Source organism: Nyctibius grandis, chromosome 1 (genome assembly GCF_013368605.1).
Source record: "Nyctibius grandis isolate bNycGra1 chromosome 1, bNycGra1.pri, whole genome shotgun sequence".
NCBI lineage: Eukaryota > Metazoa > Chordata > Aves > Nyctibiiformes > Nyctibiidae > Nyctibius > Nyctibius grandis.
In genome coordinates this window covers 102,227,217-102,246,083 of record NC_090658.1, presented here as the reverse complement: position 1 = coordinate 102,246,083, position 18,867 = coordinate 102,227,217, and the positions used below count along the sequence as shown (strand labels likewise).

The window sequence follows — 18,867 nt, the reverse complement described above, 5'->3', positions numbered from 1 at the left end:
TAGTAGTCATACTGAGTTCCACATTGATACTGTAACTTTAAAATAGTATTTAAAAAAAAAAAAGATGGAAAGTTTAAAAAAGAGGTAGGCAAGGAAGAAAAGATCCTGAAATGGCTCTCAGTTGTTCTGCTTAACACCTGAGTTATTTTGTATCAATTTATTTTAGTTATAAACATTTGTGGATGATTTCTTCTTTTGAGATAGGCAGGGCTGAAATGAAGAGAGGATGAGCTACAACTCATAATGTTTTTGTAAGAACCTAAATTACACAGAACAAAATACACGGAGAAGAGGTAGCTAATAGTATACTTTGAAACACAGTGCCTTCCTGGAATGAGGGAAGCATTTTGGAATGTCACTCTTGGTAAATCTTTGAAAAAGTATGTCAAACACAGATTGATTAGGAGACTTTGTGGTTGCAAGTGTGCTATTTACTTTTTTTTTTCCCCACTCTCATGCTTTGCTACCACTGTTACCAGACTGTAGCTATGTTAGGCTAACATGATGTTTAACTTCTGTGCGCTTTTTTTTTTCTTATGTGACTAGATGTTCGATGTAGCTGTCGTATTCTGTGTTTGGACATTATGGTGGGCAATATAGTACTTAAAGCAGTTTTAATTTGCAGTGTTTGAAGTCATAATTTCTATGTTGGAAATACATTTTTGATTAAGTATTGTTTGTTGTGTTTAATGATGGAAACTTCAAATGTCATAAAATGAATACTTTCTGTAATATATTGTAAGAGTATGGGGGTTATTTATGTTAAAACGATTGCCTTAACAAAAACATAAGGAGATGATAAATTGCTGTTACAATTTTGTACAGGGATTGAAATACATCGACCAAATTTATTACTGGGATTGATAATTCGCCAGAAAATGAAGAGGCAGATTACTGCTGTTGCAAGTGTTACTAGTAGTTTTGTGGATGAAGCTTCTGAAAGTACCTTGAGTAACTTGCCACCAGAGAAGAAAAGCAAACCCAACAAACCTGAAGTCTCTCATCATGAGTTGGCACTAGAAGAGGAGGAAGAAAACGATTTTTTTAATTCCTTCACAACTGTGCTACACAAGCAGAGAAATAAGCCTCAGCAATCTAATATAGAAGATGTTCCAGCAGTTACTGAACCATTGGTGGAAAGTACCAAACATGAACCACCAAAGCCTCTCAGATTTCTTCCTGGAGTCCTGGTCGGATGGGAAAATCAGCCTTCTACTCTGGAGCTAGCAAATAAACCATTGCCAGTGGATGATATTCTTCAAAGCCTGTTGGGTACGACAGGGCAGGTATATGAACAGAGCAAGTCAGAAGCGAGTCCCAGTGAAGACATACCGTTATTAAATGAACAAGCAACCTTAAAAGAAGAAAACATGGATGTTGCTGATGTAACTGCTGAGGTTAGTGAAGCAAAGACTGCTTTGGATGATCTACAAGAATCCACTAACACTACTGCAACTGTGGATGCAGCAGCTGTAGGGACCTCAAGTTCTGCAAGAGGTGCTGGATCTTTGATAGGGCTAAGTCTTAAGGGAAAACCTCCAGATGTCTCCACAGAAGCATTTTTAGCAAATTTATCTGCTCAGTCACAGAATAAAGAAACTGAAGAAAGTAAAGAAAATGACCCAAAGCGGCAGATACCCGACAAAGATAATGGTGCACAGGAAACTAGAAGGACCACAAATTCCAGCTTTTCTTCTTCCTCATCAAATGCAGGGAAAAAAACCAATGAGAACAACGTTAATGTAGGCTCTGCTGAAGGTACCACTGCTAATGCTTCTAAATCACCACCATTTATTAATCTTAAAAGAGACCCACGACAGGCGGCTGGACGAAGCCAGCAGACTAATGCTTCAGAAAACAAGGAAGGGGATGTTAGCAAAAATGAAGACCGACAGAATGCTTCAGGAAATGATCAAATGGAACCAGAGAATAAACAGGCTTCTGGAGAAGTGGGCTTAAACCTGTATCAAAGTGATGCGCAAACAAATGAGACACAGTACAGTTCAGCTGCAGCAAAAGCAGATAACACAGGTGCATCACAAGCAGAAGATACCAAACACTCACAGGAAGATACACTGATGCAAAACATTGAAACAGTGAACTCATTTAGAAGAGGACCAGCAGCAGCTTCATCTCATTTTGAAGCCGAAAACTCTTCTCGTTCTGAATTTATTTCCAAAGTCCCAAGCCCTATCACAAGTGGCAGCTTCTCATCTGTTAGACCTCCGCAGCAGAATTTTCAGCATCCTAAATCTAATCCACCTGGATTTCAGTTTCAGGCTCCTGCACCTCGTAACTTCCCTCCACAAAATAACCCTATGTTTGGATTTCCTCCTCATTTACCACCTCCACTTCTTCCTCCTCCAGGCTTTGGCTTTCCTCAAAATCCAATGATGCCATGGCCACCAGTAGCTCATTTATCAGGTCAGCCACCACACTATGCCGGACCCATTGCACAAGGGCTACCAGTGGCTCACAAACAATCAAGATTTTTGGGGCCAGAAAATTTTTTTCAGAATAAAGACAGTAGGAGACCAGAAAGACGCCACAGTGATCCTTGGGGCAGACAAGAACAGCATTTGGAGAGAGGGTTCAGTAGAGGAAAAAATGATCAGCATAGACAAAGATTTTACAGTGAATCCCATCACCAAAAGAAAGACAGACAGGAAAAAGAGTGGAACAATGAAAAATACTGGGAGCAAGATTCTGAAAGAAATAGACGCAGAGACAGAAACCAGGAAAAGGAGAGAGAGAGAAAGAGTAGAGAGGAAGGACAGAGAGACAAAGAAAGATTGCGATCTCCACACAGTGATAGGGCTGCTGATGGAAAAAGCCCCAGAGAGACTAGAAACCCAGAAAAAAAGATGGAGAAGCCTAAAAGCGAAGAACAGGCTCATGAAAAAGATAAGGAGAGGGAGAAAAGCAAAGAGAAGCATAGAGAACGAGAAAGTGAAAAGAACAGAGACAGACATAGGGACCACAGTGACAGAACTAAAAGCAAAAGGTAAAAAGATGCAGGCAGTCTTTTAAAATCCTATTTAAATAAACTGTTAGAGTAATGTCGTAAAACTTTGTACTAAAAAAAAAAAAGCCTGCTAGGATTGTGCCATCTTTTTTTATTCAGTGTTGGTGTTTTGCAGAAACAAGTCTGTGTTTTGGTACCAGTCGATGTACCAATACTCATCCTTTTTTTCATTATACCAACTATCGCTAGAAGTAGGAGTTTAATATTTTTAAAAATTTTACATTGCTGTATATTCAAAATCTTAAAGATTTCTTTTATTAATATGCAATAAAGGCTTAGAAATTTTCTTAGCTGATGAAGTTGGCTTTAGTCAAGTCTGCAATATAGTTGCTGCCTTTGGTAATTTGTGCTCTCTTCTGTTTTAAGATGCTCTGGTAATTTTAAAGGTGAATTTCATACAATAACCTTCTTTTTAAATTGCACTGTTTTTAAAGACTGTAGCAAAGCCTCAGAATCCACACACATTACAACAAAATATAATATGCTTGGTGGTGTGAAGAGTTTTTTTAAATTATTCAGTAATACAATAAAATAATTCAGGTGTATTTCATTAGTTTTTCAAGTATGTCCTAAGCATCTGAAGCAGTTTGTGACCAGAAATTGGAAGGCTGAGCTGCTGGAATGTTTTTGCTTTAAACTGCACTTGTTTTAATAAGAAAGCATTCTTAACCTGAATTCTTGAAAATATGATTTGTAGTAGTAAATTCATTTCTCCCACCATTTCCCATGCTTCAAAAACTTGAATACCTAAGCTTGTACATTACTTTGTGTTTTGCTATCCTTTTTACTGTAAAATGTAAATATTTTAAGGGATATTTTAATTCTAAAATGATAAAACTTTCTCACATACTGTGTGTGTTTGATTTCATAGGTGTGAAGCTATAGGCTAAATACGTATAGCAGGCTGAGTTACAGAATGCCACATTTGTTGTACACTTCATGGCTCGGTTGTTTCACGTTTTGGGGGGCAAAGAAGGGGGAGAAAGGGCAGAAGGGTGTTTGTACCATTTGGACTTCTAGTAAACTGGTATTCAGTAGTGACTACTATCCACTGATGCAAAAAAAAAAAAGCCAAAAAAAAATCAAACCTGAAAACAAACGAAAATCTCCTGCTCTTCTTAAAATACACTGGTCATTTTCTTGAGTCTGTCAGAAACAAGAAAAATATTCCACTATATAAGGAAAAACTTAGGTTTATTGTTCTGATTTTCAGTGTTTTGTTTTTCACTTTGAGTACATGGTCTAACGGACTGACGTAGCATTTTGCACTTTGCTATAGAAAAGACTCTTCTTTGCAGAAAGGTCTTTCCAGTTTATCAACACACTAATTTTTAATTATTAATATATTTTAAGATAAAATTTCATTTGGATACCTTGCAAGTATCATGGTCAAATTGGCTAAAAATAAAAATCTTGCACCGAACGAAGGGGGCGGCAGACTTCTATTACGTAATGTTTCTTAAGACTCAGTTGAGAAGATTCATAAAGAAAAAATCCTCAGTTTGTTAGTAACTAAAAGCAATATTTAAACTTCTAACCCTTATAGCATGATAACATCACGTGATTAAATTAGTCTTTTCCAAATTAATTCCATGGTCTGTGTAGCAGTAGTGCTATTGAATATATCTGATAGTAGTATGCATGTGTTGTGTTTTTTAAATGTTTACGTCAGGGTTCTTCAGACATAGAAGCGCACCAAATCATTGTTCTGGTTTTTGGAGTAAGTTTTAAGTCAGCAGCTCTCCCTGTGAAGATTTTCTTTTGACCTGTTCAAAAGTAGTCTACTCCTGGTCCACGGGCAATCTGTCTCTCACATTTGCATTCATTTGTGCTCTAAAAATAAACTGGGAGTAGCAAAAATTGCAACTGTCTGTATGGAAGGGACAGGAATGCTTTCTGCCAGAACTACCAGAAGTAATTTGTTTGGAAAAAGTATGTAAATGTTTTCCAAGTTTGCCAAGTGCTTTACTACCTGCCTCTTGTATGTAGAACCCGAAGAGAGCCACAGTAAAACAGCTCTTGAGGGAGAGTTTTGTTGAGAGTTTAAATTGACAAGCAGCGACAGCTTCCAGAATTTGGTCCTAGAATCTGAGTTAGTATAATGAGAATAAGTCCTGCTACTACAGGAATAAAGGATGTTGTCTTCTCCATTGCCTTCAGTCACTGTCCTTCCAACACTCGTTTTAGCTGGAAGTGCTCTGATTACTTGTTTTACACTGAATCGCTGCTCAGATCACAAAAAGCAGTGTGCACTGATGAGGAACTGGCAGTACACCAGGAGCCCCAGAGAGAACAGGATGAACCCTAAATATGCTCCCTTCCCCAGCATCACATGGCCATAAAAGGCCCTCCTCGGAGAAACTGGAAGAGGAGAAGAATCTGGAGCCCGCTCAAATCCTAAGTGCGCTTCATGAGCTGCCTGTTGGGAAGAGAGGAAGAAGCTCTGTTGCATCAGACTGATTGCTTGAGGAGGGTTCAGAGCAGCTGAAGAGCATAGAAAGAACCTCACAAAGATGTTTGCAGATTCTTATTAAAACATCTTGGGGTAGTTCCATCACCCCCCTCCCCCTTAGTTATCTTCAAGTCATCTGTAACTGGCTTGGCAGTGCATTACTTGCTACATACTAATTATGGTAACATGGAAAGTAATGTGTGTCACCTGGTTTTACTGTGCTTATTGTCTCTTCTCCATATCTGCTTTATGGAAAGACAAAAAACTCCCAATCAGAAGTAGCAACTTGTTTCTGATAGGTACCCACTGAAGACTTGTATCCTGAGAATTTCCATGCAAGGAGGTGATGGTTTATTATGTGCTTTTGAGCAATAGTAAAATAAAAAAGGAAAAGGTAGGAATCAATCACTATTATTTTTATTGAAGTATTTTACTTATACAGTAAGCCAGCAGTCAAATGAGAAATGTAGACACCGTCATAAATCATTTGTTTAAGCACATTAAAATATAGCTTGATTTATTTTGTTTTTATTGCTCACTAAAGCGTAGAATATAACTGAGCCTTTTCAGAAGGAACAGCGTTTTTACATTTATATATGAAGAGCTCTATTTACTTTTGACATAAATTCATGAAAAATATAATCATGGAAATTCAATTTACTGTAGCCAAAACCTTTGTCCAGTAAAATTTCAAAAAAATGTCATTTAGGGGCATATGAGCCAGAAAGGTATAGCTAAAGCAAAGCAGCTCTTAAGATTTTCTATTTTTTAAGCTGTTAGGATTAGAAGTTATTTGTAGGCAGACTGCCACGTTCCCATGTTCCAGTTGTGAATGGTTAAACCAAAAAAATTTCATGTAGTCAAACAGGGGGAGACCTCTGCTAGAGAAAAAAAAAAACAAAAACCAGTAGGCTTGTTTTTTATATCTGTTCAGTAATTAAGTAAAATACCTTTTCTGCTCTTAAAATCATTCTTTAAGTGTACTGTTCTAGTGTACAGCCAGGCTTAAGTTCTGCCCTTTTCCGTACATGCATATGCGATGGATAGAGACTCAGAAGGGAGGGAGAACAAGTTCATGACCTTTGTGGACTTAACAAGTAACTGCAGATGTTATGATTTTAAAAATTCTCATTACAATAAACATGCTTTTTGCCTGAAGTACACCTTGTCTTCCCCCCGCCAGTTTCAGTTTTTACACCTGACCTTACTATTACAAAATCGTAAAAGAGAAACTCTGCATTCTAAGAAAATTGAAGACTTTTGGAGAAACAGGTAAGTTGTCTGTTCTCATAAAGCAACAATCCATTAATACTGGAGTGACGGTTGGCTTTATAAGCTAATTACTGCCTATTTATCTACAACCCATTTTCATCCCAATAAAGAAAAAAATTGCAGACTTTCCCATGGTTTTAAAGTAAATACTGAAGAGTATGTATAAGTAATTTTATGAGCAAAACATCTGATCACATTTTGTATACCCTATTAATACTCAACATTAAAAAAAGCAAAGGAATTAGGGACAATTTTATTAAGCGCTTTCTTAGTTGGTTCCCGAGTCTTAGACTGCCAGCTAACACAAGAAGCAGGAGCAAAAGGAAAGTCATCGCAATTGAATACTCTTAAACAGTTTTTTAATCAATTTCCATAATTTCCATCGTAAACATTATACCCTTCTGCTTTCATTAGCTGAATCTTCCTGGAATCTTGGAAGAGCACAACGTCTTTAATTTTACCAATGAATTCCTTCTGAAAAAGCCCTGTGGTGACTATATTGACTTTCCTGCCAATTTCAAACCCACCAAAATAACAAATGCCACCGTAGTTTAAAGCAGTGTATTTTCTTTGTGGATCAATATCTTCAAAAAGAATTAGCTCCTCATCAAGATATACCTTAATACAAGTTTGGTTTTGAACTACAGTAATGAAATGCCATCTTCCGTCACAACAGGGGGAGTATTTGCTATGAATTAGAGGAACAGAGATTCTTTCTCCAAGATTAACCACAACTTTTAATGTTCCATTGGCAAGACCCATGGCAAGGAAATCATTATCTTCATCTTCACCTTTTCCCATCCATACTATTAAGCCTTCAGTTTGATTGGTAGTAAAATTTAAAGAAATGCGGCTATACTGGAGGTCTCTTTTTCCATAATAAGGATCTGTGTATTTGATGTAGGAGTTGCCAATGAACTTTGCTATGAAAAATTTGATTTTGTTATAGCAGTACTCACCTGACCAGCCTAGTGCACATACACAGGTATATGAAAATGAATGAGGCTGAGGAATACAGAGAGCTTGAGACCCACACCTGTTTTGTGAACAGTGAACAGATTGTTCACATGTGCTCCCTATCCACTCTTGTGGGCAAGAACAAGAAAAGCCTGAGTTTTCAAGTTGACACGTTCCGTTATTTTTGCACACTGTGTAACCACAAACTGTTCCGTCACAGTCACCAATATTGGCTCCACCTTTGGGGTCAGTCACGGTAAGCTTCAGTTCCCTGTTGTTTATAACAATTTCTCGTATACAACCAGTGAAACCTGCGGGTTCATTTTCTACTGCCATTGGATTGACAAGGTTTAAGGAGGACACCCCTCCAACAAAAAAATCCGTGTGTGTGTCTAGCACGTTCATTCCAGGACTAGCTTCTTGAGTAATGTTGATACCATCCAGGTCCAGGTACCCTTCATTACCAACTCTTCCTGCTTTGAGGGAATGCCATGTATTTCCATTTGCACGCACCTTCTGAAAGGTCTGTAGGATGACCGTCCTGTCTCCGAGATTGTAGCGTAACTGTATAAAGCCATTTAATAATGATATACATAGAAAGTCACCTGTAAAAAACAGTATAAAATAGTTTTACTTTATAGAGGCAGCACGCTGAAGAATAGCATATTCATAGTCCTGATGCTTTCATGCCTGTGCTTGTATAAATCACACAAAGGGAAATGTTCCCTCATGAGCTTCTCGTGGCCTTTTTTTTCATTACTGAAAACTGAGCTTGTGTTTGCTTCAAAGAAAAAAGCCCAACATTCTGAAAAGCTCTGCTCTGGTGCAGAGACTGGATAACTGTGAGGTAGGAGGAAACAGGATCACTTTAGCATCCACGGAATACGAGTTGGTGTTCCCACGAAAAAGAATCAAGTTTTGGCCAAGTTATAAATGCCAGAATACTCTCAGTTTCCATATCCTGAATAAAGAAAGGCTTGATGGATTTGTCAGTTTAATGCACTGAAGGTTTGTCCACACCAAACATACTCTGCTTTCCCTGAAGCTGCTTTTTGCAACGGGGATGTTTTGGATTATTTAATCTGACAGCTGTAGGAACAGATAAGCTTTTTATTGAATTGTTTTTCTGGAGGCTTCCATGACAGGAAGTATTAGGAAGGAGTTATCTTTTCTTGTACTACCAGTGTTTCTGGCCTTGCAGGCAATATAGAAGGAGAGATAGTACCACTTTGAACTATACTTACAAACATGAAGAAGAAAATCTAGGAAAGGGTTAGGAAATGGGAGCTGGAAGGAAGGTGTGTAAGGGCAGAGAGAGAGTCTGATAGGGGAAGGTGACAGGGAGGCAGAAGAGGACAGCAGAAGAGTCTGTAAATGAAAGTCACATTTTCAAACTTTTAATGTTTGCTTTTGCAGTTTCTTTTTTATATTGCTTTTGGCAATAGGCATAAGGTGGTTGTTTTTTTTAAAGTAAGTTTATCGATTAAATTGATAAATATGTTTATGAAATTTGAATGTCAGTTTGCTCTCCCAATAGTTACCAGTAAAACTTAAGTTTCATGTAGTATTTTAGTAATGAAGAAATAGTTTTAAAGTTGGAAAGTACAATTTCCTTAAAGATTCAGCAGGTGGACTGGTTAGAAGAATGATGTTTGCTTTCTTGGACGTTTAATTTTTGAGTATATCTAATCCTTGAATTACCTTGCATTTAGTGAAGTTAAAAATGAGTGGCTTAATTTACTGGAGGCTTGTGAAAGTTACTAAAATTATACCTCTCTTTTCAGCAGTTGTTCAGGTTCCCATTGTCTATTTATTTCTTTTATCAAGACCTCAATCCTAGGGTAAGAAAGCATCAGAAAAAGTTTCTGAACTACCTCTTTGGCAGCCTTCAGTCCTCTCTCCTACCCAGACATGCAGACTTGCTTAAGGACATGAATACTCATTCTTTGTTCTTTAGGGAGAAGGAAAACATCTGACCAGGGTTGCTTGCTCATCTGTCTTGTAATCAAGAGCTGGAGAAGCTGGAACTTCTCCAAGGCTTCCTGGCCTGCAGGGAAGTTTTTTGGTAGCTTTGCACATTTGACAATGATCTGTCTGAGATGACATCAGAGAATAGTGCTTCAGTGATGTCTGGGAAAAAAAGGGACACAGATGCAGCAGTTACTCACAGTGCTTCTGACTTGAGCCTGACGATGTCTGTTGCTAAGGTACTTGCAGTCAGTTTTGGAGTCTTATTTAGTCTTACTACAAGAGCAAATGTGTGTTACTGAATCTGCTATCTACAGTGTAAAGAGAGGTTATGGCTGAGTACTCTGGATTATGTTTTAGCATAGATTTGAGTTCTCTCTTCAAATTGGAGTAACTTTCATTTCAGCTAGTTGTGAACAAAAACCCTAAACTTTCCAATTTCAGCTCTCCCTAAGGCTCTCAAGGGACTTTTTTACTCCCTTGGTTAGATCCTCTCTTTTCACAGATGACGTGCCATTTTAATCTTCAGCAAGAACAGTAGAGTGTTGAGATAAATTTTGTGATGTGGATGTTGATCCCAGAGTTCAGCTCAGTATTTCTCCATGAAGTTTATCATGCCGTAGGTAGTAGTAGTTACTCAGGGACAACTAGCTGAAAACTTTTTAGAACTCTTAATATAAGGTGCTGTGCGCTCAGTGTCCATGAAACTTCCTCTCAAAGTGAAGGCAAATTATGGGCTTGTCTTTGTTCCTCTTCACTTCAGCAATCAGTGACATTTTCATCAAGGGATCTCAATCTGCCCTGGCTCTGAGGGACGAGTTGCACAGCTGAAGCCTGTGCAAGCCTACGCCATCATAGGAATTGCATTATCATTTTAAGCAAACAGCATCCTTACCACTGAATTTCTCCTCTCAGCAGTCTCAGTATGGGAGACCATGAAGCAAGGTAGTTTCCACTGTTTCAGAGCATTGCTCAGACCTGTCCCATATGACTCTAACTGGGGCCAAAGACCTTTGAGGAAGTTTGCTTATGTTAAGCATAAAGGAGATGACATCCTCAGATTTTCCAGGACTAGACTTTATAGCTGGTCCCTACTTCTAGAAAATACAACCTACACACAGGATATACAACTTTGCTTCCAGCTTTTCAGATTAGCATCTCATCTGGACTATTTATCCCCATCAGTAGTGTCATAAAAAAAGCAGAGAGATGCCTGGGGTAGGCACTCAGTCATTATTTTGTTGTGCATGCGAGGCTTTGCCCAACCTGTTGGATGGTGTGCAAGGAACTGTAAGGCAATCTGTCTCAGTAAGGTTGAATTTTCTTTGGATATACGCTATCGTAGCTTAGCTGTGGCTTGAAACTGCAACATGTCAAGACCCTGGGTGTTGAACAATATCTTCAATGGTTACAGTGTTCGGTTCTGTTCTGATGCACCTTCTTGCCCCTGTCATCTTCCCTGTTTCAGTAGAATTGAGATTTTTTTTTTTGTTTTTGCCCAAATGCTATAAGATTGTTTCCTTGTTTTCTCAGGGGAAGGGGATTTTGTAGCAGGTGTTGCCTTAAGGAAGGAACTGTTCTGGACTTAAAATAGCACTTTTGCTTGCAAACCCTAGTTCAGGGTTTTCACCAAATGACTGAAGGTCAAAGCTGCTCCACCTCAGGGTGAATTGTCTCTATTCCATAGTAGAAGCCAGCACTCCAAAACAGGTATCAATTTTTCTTCATCACTTTTATTTTCAGGTTTTCAGTATGTGCACAAGTCTCACCTGCTCTGATATCAGATGTCAGCATTCCCAGAAGCCAAGTGAACTCTTATGTCCTGAGCAGTCAGTTCCTAAAACTGGGACTTAATGGAAAGTCTCCTATAGGTACATCCGACCACTGCTGTGAGATCTGCATTATCCATGATGGTGTCTGCTTATATGACTTATGATGGATTCTGAATGCATCACACAAATTTTCAGCTTGCTACTAGTCTGAATAAGTATGTAAGTCTGTAAGCAATTTGGTTACAGTCACACAGTCAAGTTTTAATTTCTCCCAAATGGTGACAATGCCCTTTCATGTTCAGCCTTTATCTAGACATGCAGGTGTGTCTGTGTATCCTTGTCTTGAGAGGGCAGCATGCTTAAGCAGTATCAGGTCACCATGTTTTTATGTTACCACAGGAAACTCATCTGCATCGTAATATGTCAAAGCTTTGTACAATTGGAAACACATGCTAGGAATGCTGCACTCTATTTTGAGACATCCTGTTGATGCCAGAAGCATTACCATGCGTAACAGATGTTGAATTTACACTGCTCTGTTGGGCAAAGATCTCTGCAGTTACTGCCTTCACTATCAAATCTGCCTAATGCCAATGTATTTCCTAGGCAGACTGAATACAACATCAGAGGATCTTAGCTGACAGACCCTGGGCAGGGAGGGTATGCTGGATGGTATTTTTAACATTTCTTTCAGGATCTCTTCCCCACAGTGACTCAAAGTCTACTCTTGTGCTCCGTGTGTTTGTGTATAAGGCAAAGCCTTTATTACCTGTTAGAGCACCTGAATTTATTCCTACACTTCATTGCAAATTGACAATAAGGATTTCCCACTAGTTTTTAAGGTCAAAGGATCTTCCAGACCACCCTTTTAAGTAACTTTGGAAGCAGTGGATGCAGTCTTCTAGTCAGTGGTGTTCACCGTTTTGATGCCATTGTCATGTCCCCAGCGATACAGAGTCTCTCTAAAGCCTCCCTGTTTGCTTGAAACTCACTGATTCGTTCCTGGACTGATGAAGGTCTGACTCCTTTACAAAGACTCGTAAGACATGTGATGCTTGTCCTTTTTCTCACCCTGTGTTACTAAGCAGAAGCCTCTATGCTATGATATTCTGCTGGGGACAGAGGCTTTGATGAGCTCAGTGCTTCAGGAGCTTCTGCAGGGTAGGTATCTCAAGAGCTCTAGGCAGTGGTTTCCTGGTCACAAAACACCTATAGTCTTGGTTCCTTCAGCCATTTCAGAGCCCTGAGATGGCACCTCTGGATGTTTTTTTCAGAAACATTTATTGATCATTGGCACCATCTCGGTGACAGAGTGAACATTTGAACCTTATACTCCCATAAGCAGTAACATTCACAGGAATCATTCCCAGTTAATGAAAGGGAACTCACTCACCATAGGTTGGTTTCAGTGTATGCTCATCTTCACTCTAAGTTGGCCCCTATAAGCCACCATAATAAAGTGCCTGTGTCTCCAACAATATTATTGCCTCTTGTTGGTATGATGCAGCCTATAACCATCATAGCTCCAGATGTACCTTTGCTCACTGCTCTTTCCTGCCTTGCTGAACTCAGTTCACATTGCTTTCATTCTTCCTTTTTTCATCATCCTGTTCTTCACAGTTTTTCTTTCCTGCTATCCTGCATGATTTTCCACGGACACAAATCATGTCCTCTTACACGGTGACCCTTTATGTATTCTTCCAGGAGTACACCTTTTCTTGTCTGGTAGGGGTTGAAATAGCCATGTCAGCCTCCAGCTAAATGGCAGTACTCTATGGCCAAGGAAGGTGGTGCATTGTGGTCTCCACATGAGAGGAAACCTAACTGACCAATAATTGTCCTTCACAGCTTGTCTCCTGAGCATTTGGAGGAGCCAGAATAAGGCCCAGGGCCAAGGAGAGAAAGCAAAGCAGAAGAGGGAGGGCTATAAACTAGTAGAACAAGGGAATGAAGGACAGAGGGAAGAGATGAGCCTTATTCCCACCCTTTTGCAGCCTCTGCCGCTAATTGCTAGCCAATAAAATGTCAGCATGGTTGAAGTTTGTTGTTCTTAGCTTAATCTCTGTCTTTTGTTGCCTTCCTTGTCTTTAGGGGTTTGTTAACCTTGACTCTGTCTTTGCCATGGTCGGAGTGCATGCACAGTTAGGTACCAGTCAGCTGACAGGTTACAGCAGCTGTTGTAACTTGATCTTTTACCTGGTGATGACTGTAGCCAGTGCCTCTAATGCACACTTGTAGGAGCTACCCATGGATATGCTTTCCTGGATTATGACAAAATGATTCTACTCCATGTATGGAGCCGCATCTCACAGCTAATGCAAGACTGAGAACAGGTATCAAGCCAAGCCTGTAAATCTCTCAAACCATGTGAAAAATGACTGTGGCAATAGGCAGACTCCAGCTTCCACTTGGAGCGCCATCCCAGAGCAGAAGGGCGTAGCTAGGATCCAGAACAACCCTGCAGACAGAGTGATGCTCATGCATCTGGAATGGGTGGGCGATTATCTATTTGTAGGTTAGACCATTGAGCCTCACCTTTTAAAAAATACTGTTCTGGATGAAAAAACTTTTTCTGCTTTCTTTACTCACCACTGTCACCCCAGCATATTTCGGCAGCTGAAAGGAGCCACCTTCCTTGAGCAACCTCAATTTGCCAGCCTCAGTTTTGGTTTGTTTGCCAGGGCAAATGGGTAGCAACAACACTTCATATGCAACAGATTTCAGGACAATGGGGATGTCTGTTCTGTCACACAGGTAGCTGGCAGTTCTGCGTCCTGTGCTGCTGATTTAGTCCATGCAAATGATCCCAAAACTAGTAGCAAAGCAGAAACAATGTCCCTGTCAGCTAAGGAAACGTGGCTGCCAAGAGAGAAGACTTGACCACTCTAAGTTTCTGTTCTAAAAGTGGGTGGATAATCAATTTATTTCTGATTAGGAAAACAACACTCTGCCTTTGTGGGTATTCTAGAAATTCTGAATATTTCCAAAAGATTTTAGTCCAATTCCATGATTCAGTTTTCACCATAAACAATGTCTTAGAAAACCATGCAGACATCACACACCCATACTGGCTATCTCTCATTTTCATGCTTTAGATTTTTAAACTGAGATGCCTTAAATATCAGGAGTTAAAGTTTTGAGGTTTTTCAGACCAGGTAGGTAACATAATCCTGTTAAAGAGAGACAGAGCACTGGTCTTGCAAATGTTGAGTATTAAATTTAGCATGAGTCATCCCATTCTGTTTATTAACCTGACTTCCTTCTTAGTCACCCAGCATAACTGTTCTCATCTCATCAGGGACCAAAGCTTTCCATCACCCTGGCCTGAACTCTGGAATAGTGCAGGCAACTTACAGCATATTCCACCTTCACGAACAAAAGTAAAGCTTCAATAATGCTATGACTCAATGAAAAAGTAATGCTCTTTACTGCCTTTTACCCAGAGTGCCAAGGCCTTCAAGTATATAGAGTGGTCACTATGTAAATGGACTGAATTATATATTGTTCAAGCAGTTGATGGGCATCCAGCAAACCCTGTCTGAATTAAAGGCTATTTATTCAATGGGGCTCTCACACTTTCATTGGTAGAAATAGGATACACTGCACTTGAGAAAATGTGAAGTGGGCTGGCCTTCTACCGACGCTCTGCTGAACTCCAGAAGAATGCTGTAATATTTGCAGAGACCTCGCTCAGAAGCAGTGCATACAACTATCTTCTTCTCCCACGTTTTTACCTCATTGGCATAAAACAAGTAATCAAAAAGAGGGGGGAAAAAAGTCTCCTTGTCATTCTACCTGCAAGTTTTCAAACTAAAATAGGCATACACAGCTCACTACTTGGGGTTTGTTTTTTTTTCCCCAGCTTATTATTAATATAGCTAGCCACATAAATTTTGCCAAACTTCGGAAATTATTTTCTTAGGGTCTGCAGAAATCAATACTACCAGACTTAAAGTCATGATATGCGTTCAGAAACAGCTGACAAAGCAAGAAAGCTGATGACTGACAGAATTATAGGAAATTCTGCTAACAGATAAAGATTCATAGGATGTTTTCCATTTTATGCCAATTTGTCAGGTGTTTAAACGTGTGCACTGAAGTAATCACAGTGTTAGAGAAGTGGAGGCTGGAACCAGCATATTAACTTCCGAGTAAGGAGGCTAGCCACCTACCTACCCTTTGTAGAAATGCATGTAATGTTCTTTGAAAAGAACAAAGCAAGAAGGAAATGTTCCAACACAAGTCTCATGTTTATTTCTTCACCTACTAAAGATTTTTTTTTTAACGATGGGAGGATTATTTGGTGGGGGCATGCCCCTGAAGGGAAAGTCCCAGTGCAGTGGGTGACAAGCCAAGCCAATGTATAACTGTGCATCTGTGAGATGCTACAACTCAGTATCATTGCTAAATTAGCTGCATTGTCAGAGCTAATTTCTTTTAAAAAAACAGCATTGACTAGTGAGGAAAAAAAAGTTCTAATTATTTCCTATTAAAAAGGAATTTTAGAAAAAAAATCCTGTTATTTCAGCAATCAATTTGTCAAATCTTACATAACTGTGTAGAAGAAAAGGCTTAATGTAAAGTGCTTTCTAAACTAATCCCCAGCAGAAAGCTCCTTCACATCTGCTGGCTGCTAAGAATACTTCTGAGTCTTTCATCAGTCTAATTCTGTCTGTGTTTGACAGGATTATATAGAGACAAATATAAAGAGCCAGATGATCAGCTTTTCCTCAATCTTTCAAAACTTCAGGACAGTGAAAATGGAATTAGGAAATTTGTAAAGAAATTAAATTACTCTATAGAAGATGATGGTTTATATTTTGAAATGAAATTGATAGGATTCTAGACAGTGATTTAAAGAAAATATTCCTTCCTGTGCAAACCAAACATTCAGGAATGGCAATAGAAGGAGGGCATGCTCATGCTAAACCACTCCTGGCCCAAGTTAAACAGACTTAGCACTCACTTTGATGCTTCCAAAGAGATATTTAATTTCTTTATATGCTAGCTGCTTCCATGACCTCTGACTGTTCTTTTGAGAGAGATCTTTTTTCCTTTTCTATTTTTCATGGCCCATTAATGCTTTAGGTTATACAGGAAAGAACTATTCACTGAGAATCTCAAAATTTGGCCTATAAGTGACAGAATTATAAAAGATTCATTGTAGAAGACAGAGTTCTTTTCAAATAAATGTATTTGTATTACAAATGTTCCATATATTTTTCTTTGAAGCTGCTTCTCTATATGTGGTTGTAATTAGAGCAGGGCAAACAGGTGGTGCCAGCAGTGGATGATGTATTACCAGTCTTACAGAATAGCAGCTTGTTAAAACATCTGTGTAAAGAATAAGAAGGTGGTAAATTGGGCATATGTATGTTTATATGCATGTGTGGCTGAGTATGTTTATTGAAATGTCTCAAAGCTTTAGGCTTTGAACAAAGGAATGTAAAAATACTTGATAAATAGTTAAGTGCTTTTTTTGTCATACAAAGGCCCATTTTTGCATAACGTACTACTTAATACAAGTGGAAAATTTGCTCTAAGATCATGTTATGAATTATATGTAATGCTTCTGTTTAAAAATGTGCAAGACACCACATAAATGCAATATAAAGATGAAGTATGTAAATAAAGTAATTACAAAAAATGTACACCTTAAAGACTAAATTTAAAAACGTATTTATACTAGTTGGCAAATTATGTTTTCTTGCCATGAAGTTTTAGGAATTTTAACTCAGTAAATTTTAACTCAGAAATATTTTATTTAGATTTGTTTTTCACTCTGCATATCTGGCAAATGCAAAACTTGTATGTTTTGCATGCTGCACCGGGAAGATTTTCAGCATTATATAATCAAAAGTTAAACTTCTGATAAACTTCATTAGCTCTTTTGTAGTCTGTTCACTTTCGCTTAACTTGTTTGATCTGTTTTTATATTGCTTTATTTTTCGTCATTTTTAAACACTGGGCCAAACCCCCAGGCTGTGAATCCTAGTGTAGCTGTACTGAAACTGTGGGAGCAGTATCAGTACGTGTCTGTTGAAAAGCTGGCTACAGTTACTTTTCAGGGGAAAATGGTTTCCTGAACCACTTCATTAAATACTTGCTAGCTTTGGACTGACCCAAAATTTTGTTATGCATGTTTTTTCTTATGAACTTGATTATCTACAGTTCAAAACCCAGTCACCATGGACCATGAGTTATAGAGACTGAATGCCTGAATCACTTCAGTGTACTGCCTTTCTTTTTCAAAAAAGTACCTGGCTATATGGTACCAGCAAACTGGAATATCCTTACCTGACTGAGTACCCAAATGCTGTGCAGTGTAAAACAGGATACCGTCTGGAGATAGAGGCTGAAACTGTAGTTTGATATGGGTCTTATGCCGGATATAAAAGGGTGCAAATGACATCCATGATGATTCATTACTTCTGAAAGATGGATCACTAATGGAAATATCTGAAATACAAGAGGAAATGTCTTCTGAAAGATATTTTGAGAGGACCGCATTATTATGGCACCAGCTGTCTACAGTTATTTTGTATAGTTCATAAATGCTGTACATAACACTTCCAATTCTTCCCCTTCCAAAACCAAAAAATAGCCTAGATACAGAATAAAACTTAGATAATAGCAAATCAATGACATTTTGTCTTCTGTGTGCCTTATTTTCATTAACAATCAATCAAGCCTGTAGTTGCAATGCAAAATAAATGTGTTCATTTTCAAATAAATGTAAGTGTAAATTTTACATTGTTTAAAAATTCAAATGCAAAATACTTTTGCAGGAGTCAGAATAAACATTTATTTCTTTGCCATACAGATGAAAACCTTAGTGGAGGATTTTTAATGAACTGCTTTGTGTGTCATAAGAATGTACATTTTAAGTGCAATGTGTTCATTAATTGCTGTTGAAATTTGGTTTTAGGATAATCGTACTGAGATGCCTGATAATTCAAATTGTCCTACCTTATAGTGAAATGGAGCACTTTCACACAATTGCAGTGAAGATATAATGTACACTTTTGAGCTATACACAACCTCATCATTCTGCCTTACCACTTCTCTCAGTGCTGGTTGTTCATATACCCCTAAGAAATTGGGCTGGTTAAACTTTCTTCAGCCAACTGATAAATGATTATACTTTTCTATGCTGTTCGTGTCACTGGAAACTCTTTCAAATTTTTTCCACTATAATGACATCACATATTTGAGATATAATTATGTTAGTTATTAGCTAATTCATTATCTTCTTGTTGTTAGTTTGCTGTATTTGTGGGTTAACTGGATTTAGATGTGCAGGGTACATTTCAACGTGTGTGTGATAAGCCCTTTTACTACTTAGTTAACAGCAGTACTAAATGCCTGAACTGCAAGTGCTGCCTTCCTCACTTTTCACTGGTTTCCTGCTGAAGCTATGC

The 18,867-nt window shown here is 38.5% G+C and overlaps 2 protein-coding genes across 6 annotated transcripts in view; one reads left to right on the top strand and one right to left on the bottom strand.

The window, feature by feature from the left end:
• The window catches only part of PHF3 (PHD finger protein 3), a 57,969-nt gene extending 51,351 nt beyond the window's left edge, over positions 1 to 6,618 (top strand). For all 5 annotated transcript variants that reach the window (XM_068405172.1, XM_068405093.1, XM_068405339.1 and 2 more), the window contains one exon: positions 826 to 6,618. In XM_068405172.1, coding sequence (XP_068261273.1) covers positions 826 to 3,008 — 2,183 coding nt within the window. In that variant the 3' untranslated portion in view covers positions 3,009 to 6,618. The remainder of the gene's footprint in view (positions 1 to 825) is intronic.
• A 494-nt stretch (positions 6,619 to 7,112) lies between these two features.
• Positions 7,113 to 18,867, bottom strand: part of EYS (eyes shut homolog) — a 1,023,158-nt gene continuing 1,011,403 nt past the window's right edge. The window contains 2 exon segments of the mRNA XM_068405393.1: positions 7,113 to 8,311; positions 17,744 to 17,905. Of these exon segments, the coding sequence (XP_068261494.1) occupies positions 7,113 to 8,311; positions 17,744 to 17,905 (1,361 nt within the window).